This window comes from Elaeis guineensis, chromosome 8 (assembly GCF_000442705.2).
Source record: "Elaeis guineensis isolate ETL-2024a chromosome 8, EG11, whole genome shotgun sequence".
Taxonomy (NCBI): Eukaryota; Viridiplantae; Streptophyta; class Magnoliopsida; order Arecales; family Arecaceae; genus Elaeis; species Elaeis guineensis.
In genome coordinates, this window is record NC_026000.2 from 5,096,429 (window position 1) to 5,114,133 (window position 17,705).

A 17,705-nucleotide genomic window follows, 5' to 3' on the forward strand; every position below is an offset into this window, starting at 1 on the left:
GCTCGAATGTGATCAAATGTATTGGAATAAATACTGTATGAGTATTAGAAATCAAGTAAGTGTAAACGAAAAATATCGAAGCCCTCGGTGAAAATTATATGTGAAGTCGGTAAAAGATATATATCCTTTGCTCATCGATTTACTTGTTGCTAAGCTAGATATTGATATAAACTCATTAGAAATTTAGATAGAATTTGTTGCGGCCAATCGCCTCGTCGTCCGATCACCGGGAACGTGCACCTGCAAAAACGAGAAGTCCACACTGACCGGAGGCGACTCCGCGGGGACCCTCCGACGGTCAAGTCAGAGAGGTGACTGGGCAACAGTGAAATGAAAACAGAGAGCTCGATCGAGGGAGAGAGAGAGAGGAGCGAGCTTGTGGTTTTTGGAGGCGAGAATGGAGATCCCTTGCACTGTTGCCTTCCCCGATTTATATAGTGGAGCACGGTATGGCGCCGTCATTAATGGCGCAGACAAGTGAGGAATTGTCAACTCACTGTAGATGGTCAGAATCGCCGTGAGAGTGTCACGTCGCCGTGGGGCTGTCAAATCACTAGGGTTGACAATGCCCTCGGCGGGACAATGCTCCTAGGTGCCGTGCCGCATGCGGCTGTCAGAACTGACAAGCTCTGGTGGCTGTACGGCGATTGGAGGAGTCGACCGACCCTAGGTCGGTGGCCAGCTGAGAGGCGTCGGGCCCCTCTGTTGGTCGGCGAGCCTTACGTGAGTCGGCCATCAGACTTCCAGGTTCAGTCGGTCGGGAAAGGTATGCCCGACCGACACATCCTCAGTCGGTTGTGGGCCGTTAATTGGTCGGTCCCTCCGTCCGTCGGTCGGTCGGTCGGTCGGTCCCTCCGTCGGTCGGTCGGTCGGTTCCTCCGTCCGTCAGTCGGTCGATCGGTCGGCGGGTATTCCCCAACAGTTGCCCCCCTCCACTCCTGAGTCGGACGGGAGCTGGCCGATGCTTTCATTGGGGCAGCAACCCTGGGCGAACAGGAGTGGATTCGTGGTATGCCAAATTCCGACCGTTCCGCGGGTTGATCCGATGTCAGGCGTCTCATGAATATCGAGCGATTTGCTGGCGTCAGACGTCTAGTCGGTGTCAGATGTCACGTCGGCGTCGGGTGTCATGTCGGTGCCGGATGCCCTGCAGGTGTCGGACGCCCTGCAGGTGTTGTAGAATGCCTTCGTAAGTCGCTAACTCATATAGGTCGGCAACTCGTGCCGCCACGGAGGTAGGATAAGTCCCGACTTTGGATCGGCCTTTGATGGTCGAGGTCTTCAGTCGGGCATCCTTTCCCCGGCCGTGAGTCGGGCCATTCAGAAGCCGACGATCACTAGATAAAGCTTGGCGGTCGAGTCTCTTCTGATGCATTCAGTCGGTTGTCTTCTGGCGCGCTTAGTCGGAGAAACGACGACAAGTCGGATCCCGATACCCTTGTGTCGGGTATTCATGCTGCGCTTCTTGATATACAGTGGTAAGCCGAATATCGTCCGGCCGACCGTAGCCCGATCGGCGAGTCATGAATGCGACAGTGGTCGCTTTGTGCGATAGACGGTGGTAAGCCGAATATCCTTCGACCGGCCGTAGCTCGGTCGGGAGTCGCGACGTCGGTCGCGCAGGCATTTCGCCTTTCTTTGGTCGGGGCCCGATCGGCGTGTTAGCCGATGGTCTGGCCCGAAAGTTCGACGTAGAAGGAGTGTCAACTCCCGTCAATATAGATGCATCGGTCCTCGTAAGAGTCCGATGTGTTCGTCGAAGGAGTGTAACTCCCGTCATATGGATATATCGGTCCTCGCAAGAGTCCGATGTGTCGTCGACCGTCGAAGGAGTGTCAACTCCCGTCAGTGTAGATATATAGGTCCTCGCAAGAGTCCGATGTGTCGTCGACCGTCGAAGGAGTGTCAACTCCCGTCAATATAAATATATCGGTCCTCGCAAGAGTCTGATGTGTCGTCGACCGTCGAAGGAGTGTCAACTCCCGTCAATATAAATATATCGGTCCTCGCAGGAGTCCGATGTGTCGTCGACTGTCGAAGGAGTGTCAACTCCCGTCAATATAAATATATCGGTCCTCACAGGAGTCCGATGTGTCGTCGACTATGGAGCCGTCGATTTCGCACGGATACTAAGTCCGAGTTGGCACGTCGGGGCTCGACCATAGCGAGCGCCGATCGTCAGTCGAAGAGATAAACTCCGAGATTTCAACCTGGATTTGTATTCCGACTGGACAAGTACAAAGTTTATTGGTGATACAACTTCAAGTTGTCGGCGTTCCATGTTCGGGGAATGGGTTTCCCTTCCAGAGTCTTCAGTCGGTAGAGGGCCGCCGGTCGGCCACAGGTTGAGTCGGCAGGTTTCTTCAAAATTTACCGAGATACCCCCGATGGATGAGAGCTTCGATCTCATCCTTAAGCTGGACACATTGCTCGGTATTGTGGCCGTGGCTCCGCTGGAATCGGCAGTACTTCCGTCGGTCGAGGCCTTTTGCCTTCAGAGGCGGAGACCGTCGTAGGTACTCTTCCCCCTCGATCTCCATCAAGATCTGCGCACGGGGGGCAGAGAGAGGGGTGTAGGAATCGTACCTGGGGCGTGTCGGCCTCAGAGTCTGTCGCTGGGGCGACTTTTGGTTTCGTCGGGGTGGCGAGCCCCGACTATAGGTCGGGGGCCTGCTGGGTTCGGCGGGTTCCCGACCCTTCCTCCGCTTCTCCTTCGGCCTCTGGACTCGGCCAAGCGTCGGTCGGAAGCTCTTCATCCCGCGCATGTATTTGTATGCGCGCTCCAGTAGCTCGGCGTACGTCCGGAGAGGGTCTTGTCCAGAGAGTAGGTAAATCGGGATGTCCTCAGCCCCCGTTTCATGGCTGAAATAGCCATGTCTTCGTTGAGGTCTCGGACCTCAAGCGTGGCCGTGTTGAATCGCGTCACGAAGTGTCGGAGCGTCTCATTCTCCCCCTGTTTGAGGGAGAACAGGCTATCCGACGTTCGCGGCGGCCTCCTGCTGGTGCCGAAGTGAGCCATGAAAGAATGCTCGAGCTGCCCGAAGGAGTGGATACTTCCCGATCGAAGATCGGAGTACCAGGCCCTGACAGCCTTGCAGAGTGTGGCGGGGAAGTCGATGCAAAAAAGAGCGTCGGTTGCCCCTTGGATCGTCATGAGAGCTTTGTAGCTCTCAAGGTGGTCGATTGGGTCGGTGGAGCCGTCGTATGGCTCCACGTGTGGCATCTTGAACCGACTGGGGATCGGTTCATCGAGAACTAGTCGGGAGAGAGGTTGGGTGGTCTGGAAGTCGACGTCATTTGAAGACTTCTGGCCGTCCACCTGCAACTGCGCGAGCCGACGGTCGATTTCCTCGAACCGGCGCTCGTAGTCGTCCGCTCGTCGGTGCTGGGAGACCCCAGGAGTGGAGTCTCCGGAAGATTCCGAGAGGGAGGCCGACGGCGTGCGCGGTCGCTTCTCCTTCCTTGCTCGTTCCAGCAGAGAAGGAGAAGGCTGCTGGGACCGTCGGCCATCGCGCCATGGCCGTCCCTCCTGCTCTCCGTGGGAGCGCTGTTGAGGGCGCTCGCGCGGAGGCGACGGGGATCGGCGCGGTCGTCGGCGGCTGCTTCTGGAGGGCATCGGACGGGCCGCCGGTCGTTGCTGGAGGCTTTTGACCGCGTCCGTCAGTACGGTCATCTGCCGTACGATGGCCGCGATCTGCGCCTCCGTGGTCACCGCGGGGTGTGGAGAGCTGGGCTCCGCCGTCGGTGGTGGCGGAGAGGCCTCTTCCCGACGGAAAGTGCGCCTCGCCGACCCGGTGATCCTCGATCGTTGGGCTCTTGTCTTTGTCATCGGACCCCCTTACCTGGCGCGCCAATCTGTTGCGGCCAATCGCCTCGTCGTCCGATCGTCGGGAAACGTGCACCTGCAAAAACGAGAAGTCCACACTGATCGGAGGCGGCTTCGGCGGGGACCCTCCGACGGTCAAGTCAGAGAGGTGACTGGGCAACAGTGAAATGAAGACAGAGAGCTCGATCGAGGGAGAGAGAGAGGAGCGAGCCTGTGGTTTTTGGAGGCGAAAATGGAGATCCCTTGCACTGTTGCCTTCCCCGATTTATATAGTGGAGCACGATATGGCACCGTCATTAATGGCGCAGACAAGTGAGGAATTGTCAACTCACTGTAGATGGTCAGAATCGCCGTGAGAGTGTCACGTCGCCGTGGGGCTGTCAAATCACTAGGGTTGACAATGCCCTCGCGGGACAATGCTCCTAGGTGGCCGTGCCGCATGCGGCTGTCAGAACTGACAAGCTCTGGTGGCTGTACGGCGATTGGAGGAGTCGACCGACCCTAGGTCGGTGGCCAGCTGAGAGGCGTCGGGCCCTCTGTTGGTCGGCGAGCCTTACGTGAGTCTGCCATCAGACTTTCAGGTTCAGTCGGTCGGGAAAGGTATGCCCGACCGACACATCCTCAGTCGGTTGTGGGCCGTTAATTGGTCGGTCCCTCCGTCCGTCGGTCGGTCGGTCGGTCGGTCCCTTCGTCCGTCAGTCGGTCGATCGATCGGCGGGTATTCCCCAACAGAATTCATACCTAATAATTTCAAGAAAATGACATTGTCTAAAAGCATCTATGCTTGGTGTGACAAGTTAAAATTCGTTTTAATTTACTCAAACCACGAGAAAATTGTTTGAATTTGGTTAGTTTTGAAAGATAATTTGACTAATGTGGGCATTATGATTGGACAACCTCTTTGGACCCCAAAAAAAGGGTAAAAAAAATAAAAATAAAAAAATGAAGCTTAGTTATTTGAGTTATTGTCCTTTTTTTTTAATAAAAAAGTTATATGAATCATGAAAGATGTCCATACCTCTATTTTAAAGTTATCCGGCCCATAAAAACTTCATGCATGACGGAGATATTTAGTATGGGATGATCATTTTAAGGCAAAAAATGATATGAGTGGAAGCGATGAGATTATCATATTTTGTACCACGATGATTCTCTATGTAGTGATCTCAAATCATTTATATTCCTCAAATCACTGTTCAACTCAATAATGAAATATCTATCAGATTGGATATCTTAGAGCATCCCAAAGCGGTGATTTTGGATTAAATTTAGAGATAAATATACTCCTCAATTTAGCACTAAGAATTGATATTTTAATATACTGTTAACATATCATAGTAATGTCATATATATCATACTATATTAATATTATGTATATTATATTTATGATATATATAACATTATGATATACCATTGGTTATATTATTATCATAATATTATTCAATGATGATTAAAAATTATAATAAAAATATATTATTATATTTTATATTTATATAATAAAATTATTTGATATATATTTTTTTAAAATCAAAATAAATACTAGCATTTAAGTTATAAATAAAAAATATTAGTTCTTTATATATAATTAATATATTTTTATTAAATTAATAAATATATTTTTATAAATATATTCGAGATAGTTAGTGATTTTGGATTCTTGTGAAATATCAAACAAATATTCATAGATATCTAGATATCTTTAATAATTAGAATAAATATATTAAATATGATAATTTTAGATCATCTAAAATTAAATTATTTTAAAATAAAGATTATCGGTGGTTTCCCACCAAACGCCACCAAAAGTCATTCGACGTAGCTACCTTCACGCTTCCGTGGTTTGGCCTCTGATCAGATTCTTTCTCCGGATTCTACCAAAAAAAATGCTTTCTCCGGAAATCCGCCGAATTGACACCCGACCACGTGCATTATAACATAAATTAGTTGAGAATTGATGAGTCTCACGTTGAGCAATTGACAAGGAGACGGAGGGAGCAAGATGAAAGTAAGTAAATATTATCGTTCAATTTATTTTTATATTTAAATATTTAAATTATAAATAAAAATTTAAAATTTAAAATAATATTTATATTTATATTTATAAAAAAATAATTATGAATATGAATAGATAATTATTCGATTGATATCCAAATATTCGAATTAATATCTAATCCTATATTTTTTATACAATATATTAATTTTTTAAAAAATATATAATCATATAAATATATTATTAATTTAATTTATTATTTATTTAATAATATTTTTGATTATATAATCATAAAATTTTATTATCTAAATTATATATATATAATTATATTTTATTTTTAATATTTAAATTTATTTAATATAAATATGAATAGATAATATTTATATCCAAATTTATAAACGTAAAAAAAAAAAAAAAGATATGGATTGGCCGGTATATGATCCGCAACCTATGTGATTTTAACCCTCAAAGAAATGGCAAAAAATAAAAATAAAAAGAATTCTAACACACTCCACGTGCTCTAGTTCCTATTACGAAGTTCCCTCTAAATATTTAATACAAAAAGCCTCAACGTAATTGCCCACATGCATGACTAATACCAAAGGGCTCTACCAAAAAAAAAAAAACTAATACTAACGGCTGTACCCAAAGTCACACCCTCTCACCACCGACACGTCTAACGTCTAGTCCAGGTAGTGTGGGCGGATGTTTCAGTTAGAGAGTTGGGCCGATTAGCCGGTGAGTAATTTTTTTTACATATTTATGGGACAAGTTAAATGTCATTTTTTTACTATTTAATAATTCTTTAAATATAATTCTTTGGGAAAGCTCGACTCGAAGCCCAGATTTACGAGTGGGATCTCTCTCTATTAGTATTATTTATGTGACTTCCATCCCCACCCACCCCATCCTAATTGCATCGCATGTAATAAAATTTGTTCTCGATCTCAGAGGAAGGGGAAGGGGAGGAAGGGAAGAAGCGGAGGCCATGGGGTGCTCGTTCTCGGGGCTGAACGCCTTCTACGACTCCGTGAGCGCGGGCGGCGATGTATGGATCAACGAGAACCGGTTCCGGATCTTGAGGCAGCTCGGCGAGGGGGGCTTCGCCTACGTCTACCTCGTCAAAGAGGTCGTCTCCGACGGCGGGGGGCTCGCCAAGAAGAAGTCCATCGACCCTTCGCACATCTCAGGTCTGGCCGTAGATCCGAGCCCGGTTTCTTGGCTGCATTGCCCCGCTTCTTGATGCCGGATTTTTTTTTTTTTTCATCGGAAATTTGATCCTGAGTACAAATCCGAGATGTTAGTTTTTTTTTTTTTTTCCTGATATTGGTTTCTTGATCTTCTGATTTTTAATGGCAGTAATTTTCTTGCTAATTTTAAGTCGATCCCGGGACATTCGGTGATTTCTGCTGATGAGTATGAAAATTATTATCTTTTTCTTTAAATTCCTCTCAGATTTCCGTTCCAATCATAGTTTGAGAAAGTTGGCTTCTTTTTTTTTTTTTTTTTGCTTCTTGTATAATGTGAAGAATGCATTTTCTGGATTTATTTTCTGAGTTGCATAATTAAAGGAGATCTTTGAATTCGTGAGCATTTGATTCAACGGTGTAGTTAAAAAGTTTCTTGAATCTTGTGCTAAAAGATTATTTTTTTTTTTGCTTAAACTTTAGCAAGATTCTGGATTTTGCTTTCTTATATTTTTCTCTTTTTTTCTTTCTTCCTCGTATATTCTGGAATGCTCATTAAGTCGTGTTTACGTTTGCTTCTGCTAGTACCATATGAGGCATATGTAACTTTATTATATAGATTCATAGAATGTTATTATGATAAGATCTTCCTGCCTTGTCGAAGTAGGTAAATAGGTTTGAGTACTTCCAAACCATCAACCAAATAAGCCCATCATAAATTAAAGAAGTCCATTTATCCTGTTATTGAAAATTGTCCATTTTGGATCCACTCAATTCATGGGTAAAAATCCTGCAAATAATATGATATTTGTCTTCAAGTCATTATCAGATGTTGCAGACCATGATTAAGGTGTGGATTTGCAATTTAGATGACTCCCAATGTATCCTGCAGCTGTAAATCATATAAATAGAACTGTGGCTAAAATTGGATGACATGCAGTACGTAGTTATAATATCTCCTCTATGTAGGGAGATCAACCTCCATTAACTTGGATGGTATTTGAACTCACCCTGGGATCCTCTACCATGAAACTATCCAACTAACAAAATCCCCCCTCCCTCCCAAATTGAAAAAAGAAAAAAAGGGAAACAGAAGAACATTGCATGGCTTCCAAATATGCCAATCTCCTAGTTATCACTTATATATGATAGCATGTGCAATGCACATGGCTAATTTGATGGTAAGAATATTTGATGGGTTGTATTATTTCTTGGGTTATATGATTTGGTAAAGCCAAACCCATTTTGGCAGATTATGTTTGCCTCTCTCCCTCTCTCTCTCTCTCAAACATTATTGCAATACAGACAAGATCAAGAGGGTGTATTAATCAAAGGACTGTACTTATGCAGGCTCTATGGCAATATCCAGCCTCACCCAATTTCCTCGCATTATGCAATAGAAACATTTCATTTCATTTCTTATTGTGATATTTTGTGTAATTTCTAAAGTTAAGTATATGCCACTTAATATCTTTTTACCTGTCATCTCATCAGTGCAATGGTAGATGTGCTAATGTTATTTCAGATCTGAATTTTGTTCAGCTGATGGAACATATGCTATGAAGAAAGTTCTCATTCAAAGCGAGGAGCAGTTAGAGTTGGTTAGGGAGGAGATTCATGTTTCATCCCTATTTAATCACCCTAATTTGCTTCCCCTTCTTGATCATGCAATTATTGCAGTTAAGGTACTCCAATTTTGTTTCTTTTGGAGTCATTTCTATTAAAGTATTCTGTATTGTTATGCTTCTAAACTATCAACTATAGAGTAGCATATCTAAGTTTTAATCCTTTTTTGCTAAAAATAATTTATTCTTGAGTAATAAAATAATAAAAATTGTTTTATATTTATAACTAACTACTATGCACACACTGCTTGACTTTTTCCTGTCACATATGAAAAAAAAAAAATAGAGGGTTATCATTGTGTTGGAAGATGCTCATTCATCAGTCATTTTAGTCATGACCTGGATAGAAGGCTTGGGGCAAAATTTTTGAAAATCTAAACCTTATTATCATACCTTACCTAGATGTCATTGCTTGCAATGAGGTAATTTAGTCATCGAATAAGATTCCTAGAATACTTGATTATAGCATTCTTTAGAAAGCACAGTTTTGCTCTCTCTCTCTCTCTCTAGTGGTAGTAGTATTGATGCTCTTTAGTCTCTCCAGCTCCCCATTTCTGGTGTTTGCAGGTGCAAATCAACATTCGATCATGTTTTTTTTTGTCAATTTTAACATAAGAAAAGATATTAGTTTAGGAATCGAATTTATGAAGTGTAGATGAAGGATATGACCAGTATGTTTTGAATGGTGACATTGGAGAGTTCAAAGTTTTCTGATAAAAATGATGTTCTTGCACTATAATTTCTCTGTATTCAGTTGAAATTGTTGGAGTATTCTTGGTTTCACATAGCTCCTGTGTTTCATTTGAAGTACCACTATTTTGCCAACTTCCAGTTTATCACATAAGGAGTTATATAAACATGTTTTCTGTACCTTTTTGTGATGAAAGTTTTCAAAACACTACTTCAGAATGTCTTATTATATGCTTTAGCATCCAAGGGCATGAGAATTTTTGTAACATGATAATGATATAAGAGTTCTTTTTGTGAACTGTAATATGTATCCAAACAAATTATTGATTGCATTATATAATGCACAGCTGAGCAAAAGAGTTATACATTTTCTAAAGTTCCAAAAATGTTTTTCTTTTTTTTTCCCCACTTCTGATCAACAATTATCTATAATTGCACTATGTTGTCAACATTCCCATTGTAGTTAAAAGATTCTTTCTCAGCATCCATGTTCATAATTTGGAAGGATCTTGTGTCATAGTGGTTGAGATGAAGAAATCATTTACTGTCTTGGAAGCTGTGACATGTTAGTTGCACATGCAGACTGTGCTTTGGCTTCTTTATTTTGGTACTCTATATACTAGTTTTTCTGTGATTTGTATTATTATAGGTGCCATTACCAGTCACTGTACCTTTCTAGGGTGCGCAACAAGGAGCACAGAGCCATGAAGCTTATTTACTGTTCCCTGTTCATTTGGATGGAACTTTACTAGATGTTACCAAAGTTATGCAAGCAAAGAAGGAATTTTTTCCAACAATCACTGTTCTTCAAATATTTCGACAGGTCTGTATACGTCAATATCCTTTTGTGCAATTTTTGTTGGATGTGAAAGATACTATACCTTATTAGTTTTATAAACTTAAAACAGATGTGCATGGGTACTTATTGTCAAATACATTATATTATGTCATAATTATTTCTTTAGTTTTTCTTTAAATTCTCTTGTGGATATACTATCATAATTTGCATTCTTTCTTGTACCTTGGATGCTATCCATCATGATCCAATGGACAGGTTAAAATATGTTAGTTCTTTCACAAAGAAGAAAACAAAGGCTCAAGAAGAGTTTATTTCCTCCTCTTTTAGGTCATGTAGGAGTTTCAACATGGATAAGTAGGATTCTTTTAAGTGCTTAGAAAATTTTGGAATACTAAGGAACAATGAAAAGAATGAAAGAGAAAATGAGTAATATTTAGAAATACGGTAAATTGTACATATTATAATGCATTTGTAGGATGCTATTTATATGTTGAAATCTGAATTTAAGTGAGGAAAAAAATAAACTTTAGGGCATGTTTGGGAAGTTCCTGCTGGATCTGGTGGGATTGGAGGGGAAGAGAGCATGGGAGGGGGGAGATAGGGAAGGAGCAGGAGAGGGAGAGGACAGGGGGTTGTGGGACCTAGTCCCCATTGGGTTGAAAAATCGGCCTCTCGAGTTCTTTTTGTTTTTTTTTTTTCAAAAAAAAAAAAAAATCCATCAGGATCAAACACATGATTCTGTGCAATCTCCCTCTCCCTTATCCTGCTACCTTCCTTCCTCCCCTTGGTGCACTCTTTCCGTATTCTCTTTCCATCTGTCCTTCAGATCTGGCAGGGTTTTGCCAAACAGGCCCTTAAGCTGCTTTAGGAGGGATTATCTGTACTGTGCTAAAAGAAAGGTTTCACTAGATATACATAGTTCTGCAAAATAAGCTTTGCCAAATATAAAAGGTGTTAATGTTATATCAAAATATAAAAAGTGTTAATGTTATATCATTATAGGGTTCTTCAAGGGTCTCTTCCTAATTTGTGTACAATTTATGCTGCTTATGCACTGAAATCTGCAACATTGTAATGGTTCCACATTGGTTTCCCATTAACTCAACATGTGCATGTGTCCCAATTATATATTCATAGTCTGGAGCAGTTATTCTTGACTGTCATAATGACTGGATGAATGTTGAATCTGCAGCCTTCTATTCTAAGTTAACCCAAATTTAGCTGGTACTTATTGTGATTATATGAAAATATTATCTTTCTTGTTTCTGTATAACTGGTACACGGTTACACAAGGACCAGTTGATTTATGTTAAGAAAATGATTCAACATACTCATGAGTATTTTCCTTCTCATCTAAAATAGCTCATTTTTGATTCACTGTGTATGCTTCATTAAGAATGAAAACGTGAGATAAGTGGGAAGTAGAAGAGATGTGGTGTACTAACAGAATAGCATTTGAGTCTTTGGAAAGGCAAGATTTATGATGCTATTCTCAGTTAAAACTCCAAAATTAACTGAGATCAAATGCTGAGGTAGCGTGGTAGACCACTGCTAAACAGATCCTCACTTTGTTTCTGAAGAGAATAATTAACATTTAGTATTCCATAATGATTTTTCAAATTGTTGAAACTTGTCAAATTGACACTGGAATCTTGAATATAAAAACTGAAATATTGGAGACTTATAATCTCTAAGTTCTATAGAAATAATCAGCTAGCTTTGTTGCAAAATTAGTGCCAGCAACTAAAGATTTATCTAATGTGAGGCTAATGGTTGTGTGCTTTCTGTTCCAGCCTGGATGTGCAGTCAAGAGTTAGCTTTGGAACATAAAATTCCAATTACTTGGACATGACTGCTTTTTCTTCCCTGCATTTTTTACCTTGTTCTTTACACTTCTCCATTACTGTAAATTTTGCAGTGTTTTATCTCAGTTAGCTTTAGTACATGGTAAAGATGATATGCTAGTTAACTTAGGTTTATATACAGCTTTGTGCAGGACTGAAGCACATGCACAGTTTTGATCCTCCATATGCTCATAATGATGTCAAACCTGGTAACATTATGATAACACATCGAAAGGGACAGCCGCCTCTTGCCATTCTAATGGACTTTGGAAGCACTTGTCCTGCAAGAAAAGAAATTCATTCACGTTCACAGGCATTACAATTACAGGTAAGAAACTCATTATTTCTGATTGGACAGTTATGTTTCTCTGTGCGAGCAAATAATTATTTTGGCCTGTTATGACCTGTATATAAGTATCTAGCCTTGGAAATCCAATTTTTAAATTGTGTCTGGATATTAAAGTATTAGAAACAACATTTGTCCTCAAAAGCATTCTTTTATTTTAATGATTTTATCAGACAACTATTATCTGGTGTCCATGAGTCATGAAAAAGATGAAGTGGCCAACGTATGGAGATGAAAATCTTGGTTGAGGAGCCGTAGATTTTGTGTTTCAAGAGCTTCAGAAGTAGGAAATGACTTTTGTCCACTGGAGGATGCTAAGCATTGGGAGTGCCAAAGAGGAAGAAGGTCTCACCTTATTAGCATCTCTGTGACAAATAGTTTAAACTTGTATTTTCCTGAAATATGTCCTTGGCTATGAGATATATGAAGACTCCTTAATGTCTGGGAGTCATGTGCGTATGGCTGCTACATTGCAATTCTTCATGTCACTCGTGTATAGAGTGCTATGTTCATTCACTGATCAAGCAGGCCCCAGACTTATTGGTTTCTTTTGAGGTTGGAAGGACTGTCATATCAAATTTCTATGAATCATATAAGTATATAGGCTGTTTGTTCTCCAAACTTTCTACCCTTCTCTTTCTTCCTTGTCTTTCCAAATTTCAGACCCTCTCATAAGGCATTATATCCCGCATAGAGGTGTTTTACATTTCCTTTGAAAATTCAGTGGCAATGACTATGATGATAACTGGCTCTATGATCTCTTAGTGAGTGATAGCAGGAGCCTTATATATTCTTTGATGCACTAATGTTGTAATTGAGGAAACATACAAGAATTTAATTCCATGGCATGGTTAGTTGAGTTATGATCATGCCATTACAATTTATGCCCCAATCATCTGATGCAAAATACATGGTTATTATGGTGGCCATCTAAATTCAGAAGTTACATCAAATATCATGATTTTCAACATCCTAATTGCCTAAAAACTGAAGATCAAATATTGTATGGAGTTCATACTTATGCATCAAGTCAACACGACATTGAAAATACAAGAAGGCTTAGTGTGCCAGATTACATGGTGCGTGATGCAAATGAAAGTGCACATTATTGATCATGAGTTATACGTCTTAGTGTTTAGCTTGATATACATTTTTGATCCTTTCTTATTAGCTTTTGGATCAATTGGTTAGTTAACCTGGTATAAAAGCTCGAGTTAGTTGTAGGTCACAAAGTTTGAATCACCTCCTTGCTGGTTATCTATTTAATTTCCCAGCTGTCATCTTGCACCCAGTCTAGCCCATGTGCGTGATCTTGGCTGCACATTTAAAATGTCTGAAAATTTAAAGATGTCTCAAGTTTGAATGTAGAAGCCATAGTATTCTCACCAAATAATCTTGTAGTCTAGAATAATGTAATCTTCTTTTTTTTTTTAACTTTATAATTTCCTTTTTTTCTTTAATATTTTGTCAATTTTCTGTTGTTAATAATATTATACACTTTGATAGAATGGTTTCACCTATGAAAATTGTATTATATAATAGACCCAGAGGTTCCTGGTGGCACGTTATAACTTTGGTAAATTATGTAGTGTTGGCTTAATTTATTTAATTTTCTAAGTCTTTTCATATTTGTGGATGTTCTTTATTATTTTTGGATTGGAACATCTGATATCAGATCTCACCATTGAATCTGCCGAAGTTGAAACTCGTTCAGGCCAACCGAAACAACCAAAACAGAGTTTCTAAATCTCATGCTTATTTATTAGTTCTCAGACAGTAGCATTAAAGGGTATTTGGTGCATTTTTTGAAGCCTAAATTTTTCATTTTTAGGAGAATATTTGGTACCTGAATCTGCATAATTGATTTCCGAGATGTAGGAAATGGACATATTCCTAAAGTTCTGTTGCATATGTAGTTCTATAGATTGTCTTTTCAAGCATTTAAAAGAATATATATATATATATATATATATATATATATATATTTGGTATATAGAACTTCTTTTTCAGTAATCAGAAGATATGTTAAACTTGTTATTTATTTATTTATTTTTGTATTTTTTTTTTTGTTTAGGAATGGGCTGCTGAGCACTGTTCTGCACCTTTCCGGGCTCCTGAATTGTGGGACTGTCCAAGCCATGCTAACATTGATGAGAGGACCGATATATGGTCTCTCGGATGTACCTTGTATGCAATAATGTAAGGAATTCTTAGTTTCTCATCTGACTATGCTTTAACTTTCTGCAATTATTTTCTTAATTATGACGTCAACTTTCCTAGCTATGCATGTATCAGAATCATTGTTTTGCACATATTCATTTTATATATAATTGCATAATTACTAATATGCAACTTTTGATTTTTGGCTTTTTGTAAATTGATTGTGTTGATGAGGCTTAATTATTGAAAGAAAACCATATATGATTGTTTTAACTTTTAATCCTTGCATCTATCTGAAGAATATCTTTGTTTGGAGACATAAGCACCTGACATGTAATTGTTTGATGGAAATGAGTAATTTATATTATCTCTCATTTGCAGTTGCTAATGTGCCTTCATGTTGTCATGAAATTGTAAAGTAATTGCATTGATGTGCATTGCCATAAATGTATAATTGATGCATACACAAATTGACAGAATGATTCCTTTAGAAAAAAGAAAAAATCAATAAAATGATATCAAAAGCTATATAATGTGTAACCAAGTTGCAACAAGGATGGTTAATACTAGATTGATAGGAACAGAAGCAGAAAGAAAGCTGGTTCTCATGATAGATCTGAATATGTATTCCTTGTTTCAGTTTCTCTGATTATATGATGCTGGATAATGGATATGCTTTGTATATTTCGGTAAAATTAGAACTGTACATGTATCTGAGTTTCGAAATTAGCTCACAGTGGGTTAATTAGGAGTTTGTTTGTACAATGTGGATGCAATTCCTATAAAGGCGATTCTGTATTGATGCTCTAATGCCAGCGAAACAGTGCACATAAAATTTGTGGAATGCTAGGCTTATGCTTGCACATGATGGTATCTTTATGTATGTCAAGGGATATCTTCTATGTGGATGAGAAGAACAGTAGAATGGTATGTCAACATAGTTGGGCTTTCCAACTGCAGCTGTGTATCGGGAACCCCTTTCCATTTTAAAGGTGATTGTGAGAAGATCACGTGATCTTTTGCATGTGTGCACAGGATATTATACGAACATGGTGGACTTTAACAAATTATTTTCTCATAAATACCTCATCATGCTTTTTTTTTTTTGCACAAGAGGGGCTTCCTAACTCATGTTTGGTTTTCATATTAAAAGCCCTAGCTTCCTAGGTTAGAAGCTCTTGGACTCTGATCATTCAATTCTATTGTTCAAAACACTTGTCACTTATAACAGCTATGCACAAAGGTGGTCTGAACAGCTTTAATCAAGATATTCCATACTGTACTGAATTGGACGGTATGGAGTGTACTATACCATACTGGTTCAGTACCCGTATATGGTACGGGAGGTATGGACACTTGGTGCACCAAATCAGCCTCCGGACCAAACGTACCAACATAGTAACTGGATGGCACAAGTATGAGGTCCAATATTGAGACGGTATATCTTGGCTATAATTGAACATCCCCCGTCAGATAGATAATTCTAATATTTGTTTTTATTAAATTTCTGCTATCGTTTGTTCGTACAAATGAAAAAATTTCAAGACAGGACAAATATACTCCTTCCAGTGGTTAGAGATTATACTTTATGGATGAGAACGAGTCCATTGCTCTCCCACACCTTAGATTTTAATCTTGTAGCATATGAATCTGCTATAGCATCATCCATCTGATCTCGAATTCCATGCACAACATTCTGTAGATTAACAGAAGGATGAATTCATCTAGATTTCATATGAAACTCTGACATTATGAAATGCTGGTCCTCGCAGGTATGGCTCATCTCCTTTTGAGTATGTAGTTGGTGAATCTGGAGGAAGCTTACAGTTGGCTGTTATGAATGCCCAGATAAAATGGCCTTCTGGTCCCGACCCCCGTTATCCCGAGTCCCTCCATCAATTTGTAGTTTGGATGCTTCAGCCTCAATCTGCAATCCGGCCTAACATTGATGATATCATCTTTCATGTTGACAAGCTCATATCAAAACACTCATCTTGAGCTCAATGGAAAATGCTTGTTGGGCCCGTATTTATGTAAGTTATAGTGCATCTTCTTTTTGCTGTTTGACATGTTAATTTATTGGAAGCCACATTGTTATCGTCTCTTGTTAAGAAAATACTTTTTTTTTTTTGTAGTTTTAACTGAAATCATCAATTTACTGAAAGTTATAGTTCTTGGTGCAGTATAAGCCAGTTGTAATGATACTTATATTGAACAAGTCGCTGTTAAAATAATGCAGCACACAATCATGAGGATGCTGCTGATTGTGTAATTAACAATTTGATGAGCTTATGTAAAATAAGCTCAAAAGGCCGTCTACAATGACACAACATTTTGTAGTATTTTATGCCACCTTCTCTCTGCATAATAAATTTCATGATGTTTCGTTTTACTAAGAGCTGAACGGACAATCTCTCTTTTCTGTTTAATATCATCTGTAGATCAATCAGTCTTAGCTTTGGAAAAATTGACTATCTGGTTAACTTGCAGCATTTTGGATGAGGACTGCTGTAAGAACTGCAAATTGCATGTCAGAAACATTAACTGTACTGTCATGGGACCTTTTAGAAGCCATTTCATAAGTTAGTGAATGAAAATTCTTATCTGGCAGATGGTGTCACTGGTACACTTTGTTGTCTGTTAAATGAGACTTAAATTAAAGGCTGAGCAATGTTTTTCAGCATTTCATGCCTAGGATCGTAAGGGCACTCCCACTTGTTTTGATGAACTTACAGCAAATCTGAAGCTAAAGCCAGATAATCTTATATGAAATCTAATCATTGAAATATAAGGACAACCATAACTAGAAATAAAATGTATATGTGCTAAAATAATTGGGAGATTGGCGTCACAATCCGTTATCATATACTTGTATTAAGTTTTGCAACGATAATATGGTACCATCCTATTTTAACCCTTCTTTACAGATCCAAATACTGTTTCTCACCGCGCTTACATATTTCTTTCCCATTGCTCATGTCATGTTTTATATTAATATATGATGATAAAACTAAAATGCCTAATGCAACTATGAGGGGATTGCATGTAATTTGAGGAGACCTGGATTTGCCCTGTGGCTGACTTGTTTTGTATGTGACAAGAACCCAAAAACCTATTAGAATACCTAATTAGAAAAGATATTGATCCAGGAAAAATGGAATCCGAGGTGATTATATCTGATTGCTCCTAAGAATTTGTTCAGAGAGACTGGATCTAAGTTTGGATATGAGGTGGACCT

The 17,705-nt window shown here is 39.7% G+C and overlaps 1 protein-coding gene across 3 annotated transcripts; it reads left to right on the top strand.

Annotated features, from left to right (window-relative positions):
- The first annotated feature begins 6,672 nt into the window (after nt 1–6,672).
- On the top strand, nt 6,673–16,863 carry LOC105050667 (uncharacterized). Of its 3 annotated transcripts, XM_073242513.1 has the most exons (7): nt 6,674–7,006; nt 8,546–8,688; nt 9,998–10,141; nt 12,104–12,289; nt 14,382–14,506; nt 16,240–16,500; nt 16,603–16,863. In XM_073242513.1, exons 1-6 carry the CDS (start codon nt 6,805–6,807, stop codon nt 16,463–16,465), a joined length of 1,026 nt encoding a protein of 341 aa, XP_073098614.1. In that variant the 5' UTR covers nt 6,674–6,804; the 3' UTR covers nt 16,466–16,500; nt 16,603–16,863. The 3 variants fall into 3 exon arrangements, with proteins under 3 accessions (XP_073098615.1, XP_073098614.1, XP_073098616.1); XM_073242514.1 differs by having other exon boundaries at nt 6,673–7,006; nt 8,529–8,688; nt 16,240–16,863; XM_073242515.1 differs by having other exon boundaries at nt 6,676–7,006; nt 16,240–16,863.
- The last annotated feature ends 842 nt before the right edge of the window (nt 16,864–17,705 follow it).

Bases quoted from the DNA above. Each gene is read 5' to 3' on its own strand.
- LOC105050667 (XM_073242513.1), top strand. From the start codon at position 6,805: ATGGGGTGCTCGTTCTCGGGGCTGAACGCCTTCTACGACTCCGTGAGC. The intron at 7,007-8,545 runs GTCTGGCCGTAG...AATTTTGTTCAG, and splicing joins CGACCCTTCGCACATCTCAG to CTGATGGAACATATGCTATG. The intron at 10,142-12,103 runs GTCTGTATACGT...GTTTATATACAG, and splicing joins TTCTTCAAATATTTCGACAG to CTTTGTGCAGGACTGAAGCA.